Source organism: Rhinopithecus bieti, unplaced genomic scaffold, assembly GCF_001698545.2.
Source record: "Rhinopithecus bieti isolate Rb0 unplaced genomic scaffold, ASM169854v2 scaffold_30775, whole genome shotgun sequence".
Lineage (NCBI taxonomy): Eukaryota > Metazoa > Chordata > Mammalia > Primates > Cercopithecidae > Rhinopithecus > Rhinopithecus bieti.
The window spans coordinates 483,711-502,387 of NW_016813906.1; the positions used below are offsets into that span (position 1 = coordinate 483,711).

Sequence of the window (18,677 nt, forward strand, 5' to 3'; positions counted from 1 at the left end):
AAATTCGTGAAAAATTTTTTCGTGAAGCAATATTGGCTCCTAAGATTAAAATAAGTTTAGTTCTTCATTAGAATTTGTTTTGCCTCTCTTAAGGCTCATGCAGCCAACCTCCTTTCCTACTTCCAGGATTTCTATGTCAGTATCTGTCCTATACCTGTTCCTTTCAGAGGACAGGCAGACTCAAATCTCCTTGAAGTTTTAAAGTAATTCCTTTCCCCTTTCTGCTCCTTATACTTTTGAGGTATGTGGCATGCTTCCATTAGTAACATGGTTCATAAGGCCGTGATTCTCAATTTGAATGCAAATCATGTTGAGAATTTAGGAGAAAGTGGTAGTGATGACTTGTGAAGAAATAGTTTCATTTAAGAAAGATCTTTAAATGCTCTTCACTTGCTTTTATACCCAGATATTTATAGTATGTTTTACCTTAAAGGTCTTGGATGGGAATTTTTAAACTTGGACTTCTTGCCCTAATATATATAAAGTGTAAAATGAATTTATACTTTTGAGAAAAAAATTTAACGTTTAGGCCGGGCGCGGTAGCTCAAGCCTGTAATCCCAGCACTCCACAGCCACTCTTGGGAGGGCCGAGATGGCGGCATCACGAGTTCAGGAACCGATCGCTAGACCCTACTCTGCGCAACATGGCGCAAACCCACCGTCCTCTCTAAACAAATATAACAAAACTAGCCAGGCGAGGTGGCGGGTGCCTGGTAGTCCCAGTCTACTCCGGGAGGCTGAGGCAGAAGCAATGGTGTAAACCCTGGAGGCGGCAGCTTGCAGTGAGCTGAGATCTGGCCACCTGGCACGTCCCAGCCGCGTGGGCAACAGAGCCAGACTTCCTCTTCAAAAAAAAAAAAAAAAAACAATTTAATGTTTGTGTAAATAATATATCTCGATATAAAATTCATTAAAACTTTTAGCATTTAAAATTTTAAATAGCCGAATTTCTATAAAAAGAATTACTAAAATTACTTTATTCTGTGAATGTTTCTTCTGTTTCAGATCAGTAGTAATTTCACTTCGTCTTCTTCCAAAACTATTTGGTACTTTTCAGCAGTTTGGGAGCAGTTATGATACACACTGGATAACAATGTAAGTAAATAAAATAAAGTATTTATTTTAAAGATGTTTTTCAAATTATAGTTATCTAAAGGTTTTGACTAACCTACAAGCTTTTTTTTTTTCTTTTTTTTTGAGACAGAAGTCTCACTCTTTCGCCCAGGCCTGACTGCAGTAGCGCTGTCTTGGCTCACTGCAAGCTCCACCTCTCGGGTTCACGCCGTTCTCCTGCCTCAGCCTCCTGAGTAGCTGGGACTACAGGCGCCTGTCACTGTGCCCAGCTAATTTTTTATATTGTTAGTAGAGACAGGGTTTCACTGTGTTAGCCAGGATGTTCTTGATCTCCTGACCTCGTGATCTGCCCGCCTTGGCCTCCCAAAGTGCTGGGATTACAGGTGTGAGCCACCACGCCTGGCCAACCTACAAGCTTTTACTCTGTACCAGGAAAATTTGAGTTTCATGTGGTTTGTTTTCTTAGATTTCTCTGCCACTTAGCCCTGTGGAGATTATATCCTGATGAGTAGGAAAATCTGTGTTTTATTTTCTTTGTAGTTTGAGAGCAGTACTTTAGCAATTAATACTCTAATTTTAGGGAGATGTTTAGTGTATGCAGCTACAACAGAGTACTTTTGAAGAAGAGCCACACTGAAGTAAACTCCTGCGTGCCTTTAATTTTTCCCATTTCTAGGAGTTGGCTGTAGACCTACAGTCATGTTTGGGACAATCTGGACACTACCCTATTACAGGTTGAGTATGCTTAATCTGAAAAATCTAAAATCTGAAATGCTCCATAATCCAACATTTTTAGAGCACCAGTATGACGCTCAAAGAAAATGTTCATTGGAGCATTTTGGAATTTGGATTTTTGGATTAGCTATGTTCAACTGCTATGCATTCTGCAAATATTGCAGAATCTGAAAAAATCTGAAACACTACTGGTCCCTGGCATTTTGGATAAGGGATATTCAACTTGTACTGCTTTACATTTATGGAGAACTTATGATTAATGTTAAAATAATTCTTCCAAAGGTAGAACTTTTATGTGAAATTGACCCCATGTTTTGGTAATAAGTCTAGAGAAAGCTGTCTACCACGAACAATACACTAGGAAGATGTGTTGTGTACTTTATTCTAAATAAGCTTTTGGAGAGATTGCAGAGACATTTGAATTTTAGGGAATATTCGACTTGTTGAAGGATTCATTTGTGAGGTCAAGTTCTCAATTCTAAGCTTAGGTGGTAAGAACACTTGTTTGCTTTCACAATGGTGTATCGCTTTTATAGTTCTTGGAAGTCTGCAGTATAATTCCAGATTGGGTGAAGTTAGTTCTTCTGAGTCATATACCTTGTTTCTTATTGTTCTTTTAAAGGGAATATGTTTAATTTGAACCTTTACTATTTAGAAGTATATTAGTCTCTTTCTTTGGTTAATACTACAGTAAGAATCCATGAAAGTTCTATTTTTGCAAGGAAGGTCCTTAAATTTCCAAAAGGAAGGGTAGGGGAAAGCATTTAACATCACTGAAGAACAAGAATAGTGTGAGCCCTTTTTCATTGCCTCTTTCTGTAGTTTTTAAGTGGCTGAATTTCAAAATTCTAATGCAGTAAAGGCATTTATTTGGTGCTAACACAGGTGAGCAGGTGTCATTTTAATCAGTGGAGGTGCTTCATATTAAGGAGCAACTTTCTTGTAGAGAAGGGGCAGTCTCTGAATATTCAGTTACTTAATTAAGTATCTGAACCTAAGTATTACTGAGTTGAAACCCTTTTAGCTTCTTCCTTAAATTAAATGTAAATAAACTTAATTAAGGAAAATTCACAGGGTTTCCATTACCGCAAGAGATTGGTATCCTAAATTTCATAAAGTACATCACTTAAAAGAACTCTAAGCTCCTGTGGTTATTTGACATCAGTAACAACAAAAACTATCATTTATTGTGAATCTAGTATGTGTAGCAGCACTCAATATTTAGTACATATTCTCTCTTAAACTCATTCTAATGGCCCATAGTTTAAAATTAGAAACTTATCCTTGACTCTTTTAATAAACCTTCAAGCAAACAGACTTCCAGAGGTCAGCTTACTTGCCTGAAGCCGTGTTATAGCAAGTATATTGGAGCTGGTTTCAAACCCAAAGTCTGTCTTCTTTCTACCACTTGTCCTTTAGTGATTAGCAAGGTGAAAGTAACTTCTGTTTAAAATATGGCTATAACAGAAACATGATGTAAATTACATTGGAACTTACAGAATTTTAATACTTCTACATCTGTACATTTTAGCAGATAAATTGCTAATAGGTGTTATATGAAATACATTATGTTAGTTATGGAAGTTATGGACCCTGGGATCTCTGAATGTATATGCCACTATTTGTGTTTTCATTGTAGTATTTCTACATTATTTTGGAGCTCAATGCTGGGTATTTCTTTGATTTTTTTTTTTAATTCATTCAAAAATAAGCAAATTAATGACAAAAGATATATGCAGTAAGTTTATTGTATGCCTTCCGTATGCCAGATATTCTGCTAAGCAATGACCAAAGCACATAGTATATCCTTATATGAAATGGTATCATATTACTTTTAATATTAACTCAAATTAGTCATTGATGATAGCGCTTTCACAGGCATTATTTTGAGATTAAAAACTTATAAAGGTACTTTAAATTCATAAAAATGAAGGAACATTGCTTTATATCTTTTCACCATTCAAATATAAAAGGTGTATATTTTTCGTAGCTGTAAAATTTTACATTTGAAGATTTTTTTAGATTTGCATATTTACTGTCATAGCATAGATTTATTCTCTTACCCTGCCCACTTTAAAATTATTTTTTCTATTATTTGGGCCAGGTGGGCAGAAAAAGAACTGAACATGATGAAGCTTTTCTTTGATAATTTGGTATACTACATTCAAACTGTGAGAGAAGGAAGACAAAAACATGCACTGTAAGTACCTCTCAACTGGGTTAAATACATTTGTGTGGATTGTCTTTCCTTTGAAAGATAATTTCCCAGTGTTTTAACTTTTTTCCATTTAGTAAATAATTGTAACAGAAAACTTCATTTGTATAAAATTATGAAAAGGCTGCTAGAACTTTTTAAGCTTAAAGATTCTTAGGAGGTTACTCTTAAATTCTTAGGTAAATGTAACTGACTCACTTTTGGGGGTTGGTTAACCTTCACTATTGAGATTTGTTAAAACATACTGTTTTTAGGAATCAAAAGTAAACACGTTTTTCAGAAACTATGGATATGCTTGTCTTAACATATTAGGGCATTGATTCTAAAATTTGTAAATATTTACTTAAAAAATAATATATTTAACATATAGTTAATTTAAAACATTTTATTATAATTGCATACTAGTAGAAAGTTTAGGACATGTGGAAGGTTTTAAAACTGGTGGTATATCATTAATGTTTTCTTATGTATCAGAATACTCTCTGGATATATTCAAGTGATTTGGGACAAGAATTGGTAGAAATGGATTAGTGGTGATATAACTGTATTTGAAGCTTCTTTAGGGAGATGGCATAGGAGATTCAGAAGATTTCTGTGGGTGAACTGATTGTTGTGGACTGATGTCCATGTTGAGGAAACCAGTTCAATGCCACTACTGGCGTATTAGTGGAGAAGAGGAGGAATCACGCTGTGATTGAAAAAAATCACATAGAAAACTTCCACAAAGGTGGAAACCAAGCAGACTGTGGAAGTGTTGGGAAAAGTCATAGATCTTTAAGGCATGCATACTTCTAAAAATAAATTTATTTCCCTGCACAAATCAGTTCTCTAGATGTTATTTTTACTGTGTCCTTTAGGGTGCAGCTATCTTCCCACTTGCCTAAAACTTGAGACTTGAGGCATTTTTGTACGCTTGTTTCCAAACATGAGTAATGATGATGATGATGACAAAAAAGCCAGTGCTCATTGATATATACCAATGTGTCAGATACCAACTACTTTAAGATATGCAACAACCCATTTGAGACAGTCTTACTTTACAAATGAGTATACTGAAGCTATGATATGACAACTTCTCCAACGTCACACATAAAATTAGAGCGAGCTTTGGTACCGCCACAGTCTGTTTCTGTTACAGAATTTGTATTTGTAAATGTGACATTATGCTGCCATTATTCTCTGCCTTTTTGTTAAAATATACCCCATGTCTTTTCACAAATTGACATTTCCCCAAACACTACTTTTGTCCTTATAACTACCTCTAGGTTACTCTCCTTGCCTCAGTCTTCCCATATGCTGGTTCAGTCCTTCTGTCAAATTAGGAAAGCAGTATGGTACTGGTGGGAAGCCCATGGGCTTGAGAATCATACAGACGTAGATCCAGGTTATTAATCTATTATTTTAACCTTATTTCAATTATTTACCCTTCTAATTCCAATTATTTACCTTATAAGTGTTTGTAAGAATTTAATGAAATGATATAGTGAATTGTACCTGGCACATAGATTATCTACAAATTGCAGTTACCTGGTTAAAACAAAGAATGTAGCATAAGAAAGATACAAGAATTCTGTCTCTTAACCCCATCCAGAGATTCTTCATGGCATAAAAAATAAAATACCAGTCTCTTCAGCTTAATATTCTAGGCTGCCTATGATCTAAACTCAACCTTTCCAGTTTTATTGTTGAATTTTTTTTTTTTTAGACAGCTTATTCTACAAGCTTATCAGATTATTTCTGGAGTATTTCTATTTACTGTATCCCATAGCTTTGCTTACAAAGTTAGCTTTAAACAGAATGTGTTCTTTTAAAATTATATTAAAGTTCTAACTGTTCTTCCAAGTCAGTATCCTTCTTTATTCCTATTGAAGCAGAGTTTGAGGATAATGTTGACCTCTTGAATCCGAACATTCTGTTTATGCTCTATAAAAATCATAGGATCGCCAGGCATGGTGGCTCATGGCTGTAATCCCAACACTTTGGGAGGCCAAGGTGGGCGGATCACCTGAGATTGGGAGTTTAGGACCAGCCTGACCAACATGGAGAAACCTCGTCTCTACTAAAAATACAAAAAAAATTAGCCAGGTGTGGTGGCGCATACCTGTAATCCCAGCTACTCAGAAGGCTGAGGCAGGAGAACCACTTGAACCCAGGAGGTGGAGGTTGCAGTGAGCCAAGATTGCACCACTGCACTCCAGCCTGGGGAACAAGAGCGAAACTCTGTCTCAAAAACAAAACAAACAGAAATCACAGGATCAACAAAGAGCAGAAATAAAAACCACACATAACCCACGTTTTATTAGGAGATGGGGAGTTAATTACTTGTCAGCAAAGAAATAAACACTAGGTTATAAAAGAGCTCCCACCAAGAGCAGGACTTGAGAGGCATAGTGAAAGGGGAATGGAAGTCATAAAATGAATCATCCTCATAAAGAGAAAAGCCAACATTAAGTATCAAAAAGGAACATACGTCTGAGACTTAGTTCACTGCTTTGACAACAGTGGAGTTACTCATTTTGTTAGTGGAATCAGAGGTGAGCAAAACATTGCTTCTGCGTTGAAAAATGAGTAGGGCTCCTTGGATATGTGTTTTATGGTTTTTTTTAGGGTATACTAGAATAATCTTTCCAACCTTTCAATCTGTCTTGTTGGCTGCCGTCGTAGGAGACTAAAACTCTTAGAACAGAGAGATGTTGTCTGGACTATTTTGACGTAATTTCCCTATTCCTTCGGAGTGTAAAACAGTTGTACATTTGCTACTTTTTGTTCGAGCATACTTATTTCAGTATTTTTTTTTCCAGTGCAGATTAAAATAGGAAAGTTCTGAAATGTTTCACCAAGGGGGGAAAAAAGATTCTTGTAGCATGAAAGATAATATTTTATTTTTTTATTTTGTAATTTTGTTTTTTGCTTTTATATTTTTATTTTATTTTATTTATTTTGTTTTATTTTTTGATGGAGTTTTTGCTCTTTTGTCCAGACTGGAGTACAGTCGTGTGATCCATCTCAGCTCACTGCAACCTCCACCTCCTTTCAAGTGATTCTCCTGCCTCAGCCTCCTGAGTAGCTGGGATTACAGGTGCCTGCCACTGCACCTGGCTAATTTTTGTATTTGTAGTAGACAAGGTTTCACCATGTTGGCCAGGCTGGTCTCGAACTCTTGACCTCAGGCGATCCATCCGCCTCTGCCTCCCAAAATGCTAGGATTACAGGCATGAGCCACCGCGCCAGTAGTATGTTTGTAAAAGGACATATTAATGTGTTTCTTGAATCCAGGGGCCTCTAGAGAAAATCTTGTCTGTGGAGGCTACAAAGAGATTTTCTTTTAAGGCAGTAGTAATCTGTTACTGAAGTTTCATATCTTTGGGGAGCCTACTTTTGTCCTGTATTTCTTCTGATGTCAGAAGCCGTGGACAAGCCTGTGAGAATTTGTCAATATTGGTACCATCTTCGTGTGACATCCCAAGAAATTTTTCTCACTGGTGGTTTCAGCAGCCTGCAGGAACCTGATGGAGCAGGGTCTTTGAAGTGCAGCGTCAGGGGCTATACTATGGGAGTACAAAGGGACTAGACCCATGCCTTCAGGGTTATGAGTCCCTTATTCCAAGATGCAAGTATGGGGGAGAATTACTTCACATGTAAAGGCACTTAGTAAAGGGTGAGGCTTTATTCTCCCTTTACGTTTGATTGATGTCCCCTAGACAAGGCAAGAGGAATACGGTAACGTAAAACTGCAGAACTGATGGGTCATACAACTCATTTTTGATATTTGTACTCAAGGCCTCTGCTACAAAATCTCTTGTTCTTTAACTTAAAAAGCCCTGAAGCCCTTAAGAGCTAGCTGTTCTTGAATGGTACCTGGGTTGCCTTGTAGTCTGAGAGTTGCTTATCAGATTTCCTCTCCCCTACATCTCATCATAGGTATTTTCACCTTCACAAAGGTCAGTGCAGAAGTTAATCTTTCCTTTGCTAGTGTTAATAAGAGACCCTAAAGAGCAGCAAAGGCATGTCCAGTGAACTCAGTCTTCAAAAACTTAAGCTTTAAAACTTCAATAATGAATTTAGTTCAATTTTGGGAAGCTAATTTTGGGATGCTGTTAAAATTTTGTTCTTACTTGGGGATTACAGAACATCGAATTAAGATGCCCAGGCTGTGCACAGTGGCTCATGCCTGTAATCCCAGCACTTTGGGAGGCCAAGGTGGGCAGGTCACCTGAGGTCAGGAGTTCGAGACCAGCCTGGCCAACATGGTGACACCATATTTTTACTAAAAATACAAAAAAATTAGCCGGACACCTGTAATCCCAGCTCCTCTGGAGGCTGAGGCAGGAGAATTGCTTGAACCCAGGAGGTGGAGGTTGCAGCGAGCCGAGATCACACCACTGCACTCCAACCTGGGCGAGTGTGAGACTCCATTTCCAAAAAAAAAAAAAGCCCTTTGACCCTCTGCATGCTAGGTTATAGATCAGAGCATAGACCAGCCACTGTTGCATGTTGGCAAAGCAGTTTGGGCAGTCGATCCACAATCTGCCTTTTGATCTGTAAAACAGAGATAATAGCTTGTTATTGACTTAGTTTCATTGAGTGCTCAAGTACTTGAACTAGAATGTGATATTATAGACACAGTTAAATATGCAGTTCACTGGGGTTGCTAAAGGAAAGGAATCCTTTTAAAATGCAAAACTGGGCCAGGCGTGCTGACACCTGTTGTAATCCCAGCACTTTGGGAGGCCAAGGCAGGCAGATCGGCAGATCACTTGAGGTCAGGAATTTGAGACAGCCTGGCCAACATGGTGAAACCCCGTCTCTACTATAATAAAAATAACAAAAATTAGCTGGGTGTGGTGACGCATGCCTGTAATCCCAGCTACTCCGGAGGCTAAGGCACGAGAATCACTTGAACCTGGAAGGCAGAGGTTGCAGTGAGTGGCGATTCTGCCACTGCACTCCAGCTTAGACAACAGAATGAGACTCTGCCCCCAACCCCGCCAACACACACAAATTTTTAAAAAAGCAAACCTGATGATTACCTCCACCCCAAACATGGTCCCCTCACCCCAGCTCTCCAATACTCTTCCCTGACTTCCTTTTCCATCTCTTCTTTCTGACATTGGGGCTGACCACAGTCTCTCGTTTATCTAGTCAGACTCATCTCCTACCCTACCTCACTAAAAGTCGCTTCTTTAAAAGTTTCAAAAGCAACTTTTTTATTAAGCATCAAATTTTATGCATGTGAATTATAATTATTTAGATTTGAAATAACATTCAAAAATGCCAAGTTTTGTCAGCTCTATTTTTCATGAACTAGATTTATGGAAATATTATTTTATTAGTGTTTCTTGGGTACAGAATATATTATCACTATAGGGACCACGATATGAAGCATGTACTTTATAGATAGAGATGGTGTTTTTTACTTGTTGCCTATTCTAATTTATGTGTGTATTATATACTTTTAAAATGACATACTTCCTCTGCTTCACTGTTGAATTTTTGTGTGCTTTCTTACATAATTTGAAAATAAACTGTTATAGTTTCAAGATTTGTATAATTTAAATAGTTTAAATTTATGTTTTGTTTTGTCTTTATGAACTTTTTTGTGTAACCAAAGATACATAGTTAAAATAATTAATTACAGATTATTAAAACAATTTTGGTGTAAGTTATGCATAGGACCACTAAATTTTATAAGTAATTAAGAAATAGGATGTTTAATTATTTTAATAACTTTTAAATTATAGGTACAGCCATAGTGCTGAAGTTCAAGTTCGACTTCAATTCTTGACTTGTGTATTTTCAACTCTGGGATCACCTGATCATTTCAGTAAGTTTTTAAATCAGTACTTTTTTCAAATCTGTTTTGACTATTGGAAGAACTGAATTTACTCACTCTTTGGATTTCTGCAGTGATTTTTTTTCTTTGATTTAATTTTAGAGTAAGTGGGTACACGTATGTTTGTTACAGGGGTATATTGCATACTGGTGGGGATTGGGCTTCTTGTGTACCCATTACTCAAATAGTGAACACTGTACCCGATAGATTATTTTTCAACCCTTGTCCTGCTCCTGCCATATCCCCATTTGGAGACCCTGGTGTCTAGTAGTTTCATTTATATGTCCATGTGTACCATTGTTTAGCTCCTGCTTACAAGCAAGAATGTACAGTACTTGGTTTTCTGTTGCTGAGTTAGTTCACTTAGAATAATGGCCTCCAGTTCCATTTATGTTGCTGCAAAGGACACGATTTCATTCGTTTTTATGGCTGCTGCAGGTTATTCTTAATACATTTATAAATGATACCAACATTCAGATAATTTATTCAAATAATTGAGATTGTTTGCATTTTAAATAAATTTAAAAAAATTTTTTTAGTTCTGTAAGACCTTTTCTCTCTTTTTCTTTTTTGAGACAGGGTCTCACACTGTCTGCCAGGCTGGAGTACAGTGGTGCGATTACAGCTCATTGGAGCTGTTGACCTCCCTGGCTCAAGCACTCATCCCACCTTAGCCTTCTGAGTAACTGGGACTATGCACCACCATAGCCAGCTAATTTTTTTTTAATTTGCATAGAGATAGGGTTTCACTGTGTTGCCCAGGCTGGTCTCAAACTCATGGGCCCAAACAGTCCTCCTGCCTTGGCCTCCCAAAGTGCTGGGATTACCAGCATGAGTCACTGCACCGGGCTGACTGCATCTTTTATTATTTTTGCTTATAGAATCTTGCTTTCCCTTTGGTTGGAGATAGGTATTAATTATGCATTATTATCGGGGCTAATCTTTTGAAGATTACTTGGCTTGATGGGTGATGGAGACACTTGGAGGCCCTAGTTTTATTTGGTTTCACTTTAAGCTCAGTTTCGTTAACAGTTAATTTTTTTTTTATTCAAGTTCTAGGGTACACGTGCACAACGTGCAGGTTTGTTACATATGTATACGTGTGCCATGTTGGTGTGCTGCACCCATTAACTCGTCATTTACATTATGTATATCTCCTAATGCCATCCCTCCCCCCTCCCCCAACAGTTAATTTTTTTAAAGTAGAGCTTGGTCTGTTATATTCAGGTTGTGTACCATATCCAAATCCATGTGGTTGCAAACGAGCTTGATTTCTGTTAGCCAAAGCTCCTTTTTCCTTCATGTACTGACTGTCATCTTTTACTCTACATCCTTCTTTTTCTGTGTGTCAATATCAAACCTTATTTTTTTAGAAGGATATTGTCTCTTTAACTGTGGTTACTATATCGTCAGCCTGATGGGTGTCTTGCTAGCAGTTGTCATGACTTTTTTCAAGGCTATACCTGTGCTTGAGATACACTGCGTTTATCTTATTATTTAAGTCTGCTCTTTCTTTTTTTTGTTCAAACTATTTATAACAAATGCCATCAACACTGTGATAATAGATTTCAAAAATAAGTTACCTGATTTTCGTAGGAAATTTCTCTTTCGTGTTACTAGGTCATTTATTGACCCATTATAACTGATAAAATTCAAGAAATTAGTAAACTAAAATATGGCAAAACCAATCTATAGGGAGAAGTCAAACTAAAACACATATAGTCAACATAGATACTATGAACATGTAAGTTTCATATTTATTATACACAGTATAGATTCTCTGTTAATTTCCAGTAGACACTAGCTACTGTCCAAATCGTATCAAATCTAAAACTTCACTTCTCACATATCATGGCTCTTCTCCTGCCCACTTCACCTGCCCTCAAAATGATCCTCCCACATCAGTCTCCAGAGTAGCTGGGACCACAGGTGCATATCACCATACCTGGCTAATTTTTAAATTGTTTGTATAGAGTCTCATTATGTTGCCCAGCCTGGTCTGAAACTCCTGGGCTCAAGCAATACTCCTGCTGCCTTAGCTTCCCAAAGTGCTAGGGTTACAGGCCTCAGACCACTGTGCATGGCTGGTTGTACTTCTCTTACTGGTACAGTTCCTGTTATCCATAACGAAGTTACTCCAAAGTTATATGTAATTACATCCAATATTTTAATACTGATTTTCAATATGACAATAACTATAGTCTTTAAAAAAAAAAAACAACGAAAGTGTATAAGTTGCATGTTGAATGTAGACTGGTGATTCAGCCAATTATGGATATACTTCTGTTTTATTATTTAGTTGACTATAATTAACCTGGATACTCTTTATTTTGTTCTCCTTAATTACTTAACGTGTTTAAGTTCTGATACATACTAGAGTTGTTTTGGGTTTATTTATATTTGCTCCTATGGGCACAAGTTCTCAGAACAAATAATGTACATGTTAACTGTTTCAGTGAGAAACAGATAGGATAACTTTTTTTCTGATAAAACTCTTCAGACTGATACTGCTACTAGGGTGAATATTTCTGAGGAATTTTTCTTTATTTTGTCATTTCATCTACTTTTCCCAAGAAAAAGAAATTTCTTTTAATGGTACCATACCATCGTGTCACTTCTGGTTCTAGGGTACCACCCCAGGGTTTGGAACCTCTTAAAATGTACTTCAGAAATCCCTGGGATGCTTTTGTTCTAACCTTTTGGACTGTCTAATTTTTTTCATATTCATACTTGTGATTGCCTAAAATGCCTTCCCTTTTGTTCTGAATAGTTCATCTGTCTTCTGCCACATTCGGGAATCCTTTAATACTTGGATCAAAGTACAATACAAATTTTCTCTCATTAGTCTGACTCCTTAGCTGATTATGTCCTCTGATAGGTTGCTGTTGTCTGTTTTACGCACTTTCCTTTTGCTTTGTTCGTCATAAGGGTCCTTTTTTCTTTGTTTTGTTTTGTTTTGTTTTGTTTTGAGATGAAGTCTCGCTCTTGTCGCCCAGGCTGGAGTACAGTGGCGCGATCTTGGCTCACCACAACCTCCACCTCCCGCGTTGAAGTGGTTCTCCTGCCTCAGCCTCCTGAGTAACTGGTATTACAGGCATGTGCCACCATGCCCGGCTAATTTTTTGTATTTTTAGTAGAGACCGGGTTTCTCCATGTTGGTCAGTCTGGTCTCGAACTCGACCTCAGGTGATCCGCCCAACTTAGCCTCCCAAAGTGCTGGGATTACAGGCATGAGCCACTGCGCCCGGCCTCCTTTTTTCATATTTTACAAAAATAATATTTATCTCCTATATACAGAGAGTGACCTTTGAACATGGTATACACTCTATTTATAATACTCAAACCTTATCACTGACTCCTCAGTTTTTAGGATTACCTCCCCCAGTCTTTATTACTATTATACAGATGTGCTCCTATTTTAGGGAGAAGAATTTTCTTCCTAAATGAATTCTTTGAGAATACTTCATAAGTTGTGTATTTTCAGGTGATTTACATATGGGTTATCTTAAAGTATATTTTAAAAACATAAGTTATGTGAAAATTCGTATTAAATACTTGTAAAAGGCTCTAAGATAACTGCTTTGTGTTTCTGGCTATATTGGTGTTTCTGGTACATTCATTTAGGACCAAAATGTTGTATTAATATGATTTTAAATTTTACAAATGGGATGACATAAAAAATAGTTTTTGAGATTTATTTATTTATTTATTATTTTGAGATGGAGTCTCACTCTGTCACCAGGCTGGAGAGCAGTGGCACAATCTCGGCTCACTGCAACTTCCGTCTCCCGGGTTCAAGCAGTTCTCTTGCCTCAGCCTCCCGAGCAGCTGGGACTACAGGGGTGTGTGCCACCACACCTAGCTAATTTTTGTATTTTTAATAAAGACGAAGTTTCACCATGTTGGCCAGGATGGTCTTGATCTCCTGACCTTGTGATCTGCCCACCTCAGCCTCCCAAAGTGCTAGGATTACAGGCGTGAGCCACCACCGCACCCAGCTGTTTTTTTTGTTTGTTTTAAAGAGACAGTCTCGCTGTGTCATCCAGGCTAAAGTGCAGTGGCATGATCATAGTTCACTGCAGCCTTTGACTCCTGGGCTCGAGGAGTCTTTCCACCTCAGCCTCCCGAGTAGCTAGGACTAAAGGTGCCTGTCACCCTGCCCAGCTACTTTTTTGTTTATTTTTGACGTGGAGTCTTGCTCTTTTTGCCCAGGCTGGAGTACAGTGGTGAGGCCTTGGCTCACGGCACCCTCCGCCTCCCAGGTTCCAGCGATTCTCATGTCTCGTCCTCCGAAGTAGCTGGGATTACAGGCACCCACCACTACACCTGGCTAATTTTTGTATTTTTAGTAGAGGCGGGATTTCACCATGTTGGCTAGACTGGTCCTGAACTGCTGACCTCAGGTGATCCACCCACCTCATCTTCCCAAAGGGCTGGGATTACAGGCGTGAGCCCCCATGCCCGGCCTACAAATTTTTGTTTTTTAATTTTTTTGTAAAGAGAGGGTCTTCCTGTATTGCCCAGGCTTGTCTCAAACTCATGGCCACAAGTGATTCTCCCCTCGGCTTCCCAGAGTGCTGGGATTACATGTGTAAGCCACTGCGCCTGGATAAGATAATAAATATTTTATATACTTCTATGTAAATAAACTACAGGAGGTCATCAAAGAGTGTTTTAACATTAATGAGGAAAAAAACTGATTCCCGGCCAGGGCCACTGCCTGTGCAGAATTTCCACATTCTCCCCATGTCTGCATGGATTTTCTCTGGGTACCCTGGTTTCCTCCCACATCCCAAAGACATGCACTGTAGATTCATTGGCATGTCTAAATGATCTCAATCTGAATGAGTGTGGGCGTGTGTATGAGTGCAGTCTGCAATGGAATGGCATCCTGGTCAAGGTTAGTTAGTGCCTTGTCCTTGAGATGCTAGTCCCTAAGATGCTGGGATACGATTTGGCCAGCGACAGCCCTGAGCTCTGGAATAAGCGAGTTGGAAAATGAGCAAATAAATGAATACAAATTGTAACATAGAAATTTGTAAGCTCTATGATATTCATACAAATGCATAGTCATAAATGATGTGGTACAAAAGCGAACCCACTAAATTTGTTACTGTTTGTGTTTGAACTGCCTGGTGGTAGGAAGTATTCCTTATAGTGTTTAATTTGTAACTATTTAGTCCTTGATTTTATTTACCACCACCACTGATTTGCCAAAAATTGGATAAATAACTGAGTGGTTTGTATTAATCTTTCTTAAATGTATATATAGCTCACACTTATTCCAGTGTTTAATATTCAGAGTGTTAACTTTTAAATAGGGAAGTTTAGCTATTTTTTGTTTTTGTTTTTTTGTTATTTTTTGAGGTGGAGTCTGTTGCCCAGGCTGGAGTGCAGTGGCGCGATCTCAGCTCACTGCAAGCTCCACCTCCCAGGTTCAGGCAATTCTCCTGTCTCAGCCTCCTGAGTAACGGGGATTACAGACGCATGCCACCGTGCCCAGCTAATTTTTTGTATTTTTGTAGAGGCGGCGTTTCACCGTGTTGGCAAGGCTGGTCTCGATCTCCCGAGCTTGGTCAATCCACCTCCCTCAGCCTCCCAAAGTGCTAGGATTACAGACGTAAGCCACTACGCCTGGCTGCTGTGATTTTTTTTTTTTTAATCATAAATATGCTGTAGAAACATAACTCTTATTCATATCAATTAACATATGGTAAAATTTGTTTCATTATGCATCATTTCAATTAAAATTGCAATTTCCAAGAACCTATCCATGTTAAGTGAGGACTTACTGTATGTACACATGCCTAAGAGAAGTATAATTTTTTTGTTTGTAGTTAATAAAGTATAAAATTTATAATTTTTATCTAGGGTTAAGTTTAGAGCAAGTTGACATCTTATGGCATTGTTTGGTAGAAGATTCTGAATGTTATGATGATGCACTCCATTGGTTCTTAAATCAAGTTCGAAGTAAAGATCAACATGCTATGGGTATGGAAACCTACAAACATCTTTTCCTGGAGAAGGTAATTACATTTCTCACAGTTTGTTACTATTTTTCCATGTTCCCTTTTTCATCTCTTGAAATATGAATTCTGTAATGCTTTTTTTTTTTTTGATAGTTTTTTAAAGTAGCCAAATGTAATGATTTTAGTAGTCCTAGTATAATTTTGGTCAGATTGTGCTCTGATTTTGTTGTTTATACTGTTTACATCTAAATTAATTGTTTGTATCTATAAAAATGTTCTATTAGCTACAATAATTAAACTAACAATCAGAATAACTTTTGAAGGCAGCACTAATTAGAAATGTGGAGGGCTTTTTTAGTGTTTGTTTTTTAAAATCATCAGTAATATTGTAGTCCAGTTTTCAGGGGTGGTGCCCACACCCACAAGTGTGAGAGCTGTTTTCTGTGACTCTTTCTTATTTAAATGACTGACTGCATTGCAGTCAGTCTTTTTGGGCAAAAATAAGCCATTCTCCAGTATGTGTAGATTCTGGGAAGGCATATTAGGAAGTGCTGTCATTATTGTAAAGATGTTCTAATTTTTGTTCTTCTTTACCACATGCCACAGTTAGGTGACATTATTCTGAATGAGCTTTTCCCAATTGAATTTTGAAACTCAGTGAAAATAATGCAAAAGACTTTTCTATGCTTATTTTTGAGATTATGAAGGCTGTCCACAAAGTGTGACATTATCTCCGTGTTGGAACTGAGTATATATATGAATGAGTTTTAGTGTGTATAAACTAAATCACTTAACAGACCCAAGACAGAGCTACAAATATAACTTTACCATCTTAAATTTCAACCGCTGACTTTAACAAAAACTGTACTTATAGCTATACCTCCTGTAAGTTTGTATGGTATAGATATACAATGCATGGTAGATGTTTTTATTTATGTCCTCTGATTTGGGTCTATGCACATCTTCACAATTGAAACCTGTATCAGACAGATTTCAGTTATTACCTGAATAAAATGTTCATTAAATCACATATATATATATTTTCATTTTTCATTTCATTTTTTTTTGAGATAGGCTTGCTCTAAGACTGGAGTGCAGTAGTGTGATCACGTCTCACTGTAGCCTTGACCTCCCAGGCTCAAGCAATTCTCCCACTACAGCCTCTTGAGTAGTTGGGACTGCAGCCACATACCACCATGCCCGGCTGATTTTTGTATTTTTCGTAGAGATGAGGTTTCGCCATGTTGCCCAGGCTGGTCTCAAACTCCTGAGCTCAAGCTGTCTGCCTGCCTTGGCTTCCCAAAGTACTGAGCCGCTGTGCCCAGCCAAATTATTATATATTTTTATTTTTTTAAATTATCACTAAAATTCAAGCTGATCTGTTTCCTTCCACAATGTTTTCAGTAACGTTTATTTAAATTTAATAAAATCTGTGAATTATCACACTAAATTAGCTTTGTGTTTCCCCCTACCCTCCCAAAGATGCCCCAGCTAAAACCTGAAACAATTAGCATGACTGGCTTAAACCTGTTTCAGCATCTCTGTAACTTGGCTCGATTGGCTACCAGTGCCTACGATGGTGGTTCAAATTCTGAGGTAAGGATTTAGACTTACTTTATTAGGCAACTTTATTCCTCAAATTAGATTATCAATTTGGTTACCAAATTATTTTTCTACAAAGCATAGAATTTACTACCTGTGCAATGCAATTGAGTTGGTTAGTTTGTTTTGAAATGGAGTCTAGCTCTGTTGCCCAGGCTAGAGTGCAGTGGTGCGATCTCAGCTCACTGCAGCCTCCACCTCCCGGATTCAAGTGATTCTCCAGCCTCAGCCCCCCAAGTAGCTGGGATTACAGACATTTGCCGCCATGCCTCACTAATTTTTGTATTTTTGGTAGAGACGGGGTTTTACTATGTTACTCAGGCTAGTCTCGCACTCCTGAATTTAAGTGATCCGTCTGCCTTGGCCTCCCAAAGTGCTGGGATTACAGGCATGAGCCAACGTGCTCAGCCTAATTCTGTTCTCTGGTTTCAAAAGTTTTATAAAGCAAATTTATTTTTCAGTACCAAAGATAACATTGGGTGTGCTTAATGAAAACCTATTACATGTTTCTTGATTTATAAAGAAGTGGCCATGTGAGTGTTCTTTGAGTCTCCTAGGCATTCCTAGATAATACAGCCAAATATTTTACTTCAAATAAAAGATTGATTTGTCTCAAATATGATTTTTATGCCATTTGGTTCAGCCTGGGCAACAGAGCAAGACTCCATCTGAAAAAAAATAATAATAATAATTTTATCTCTTAGCAAATTTGGGGAAATTTTTTAAAAAAGGAAAAAGAATAATTTTAAAAAATGTTTATTGTTGGTATTTTTTGAGATGGAGTCTGGCTCTGTCACCTAGGCAGGAGTGCAGTGGTGTGATCTCAGCTCACTGCAACCTCCATCTCCTGGCTTCTAGCAATTATCTTGCCCCAGTTTCCTGAAGTAGCTGGGAATACAGGGGTGTGCCACCATGCCTGGCTGATTTTTGTATTTTTAGTATGGGTGGGGTTTCACCATATTGGCGGGGCTGGTTTCGAACTCCTGACCTCAGGTGATCCACCCGCTTTGGCCTCCCGAAGTGCTGGGATTACAGGCATGAGCCACTGCACCAGGCCATTATGATTAGTTTTTTTGAGACGGCGTCTCGCTCTGTCACCCAGGTTGGAGTACAGTGCCACAGTCTTGGCTCACTGTAAGCTCCACCTCCCAGGTTCACGCCCTTCTCCTGTCTCAGCCTCCTGAGTAGTTGGGACAACAGGTGTGCGCCACCATGCCCAGCTAATTTTTTTTTTTTTTTTTTTTTTTTG

The 18,677-nt window shown here is 38.1% G+C and overlaps 1 protein-coding gene across 1 annotated transcript in view; it reads left to right on the forward strand.

The window, feature by feature from the left end:
* Nucleotides 1–18,677, forward strand: part of USP34 (ubiquitin specific peptidase 34) — a 221,900-nt gene that overhangs the window by 62,703 nt on the left and 140,520 nt on the right. Inside the window, 6 exon segments of the mRNA XM_017849063.1 lie at nt 1,006–1,095; nt 3,914–4,009; nt 9,766–9,848; nt 15,729–15,883; nt 17,309–17,422; nt 17,508–17,539. Of these exon segments, the coding sequence (XP_017704552.1) occupies nt 1,006–1,095; nt 3,914–4,009; nt 9,766–9,848; nt 15,729–15,883; nt 17,309–17,422; nt 17,508–17,539 (570 nt within the window).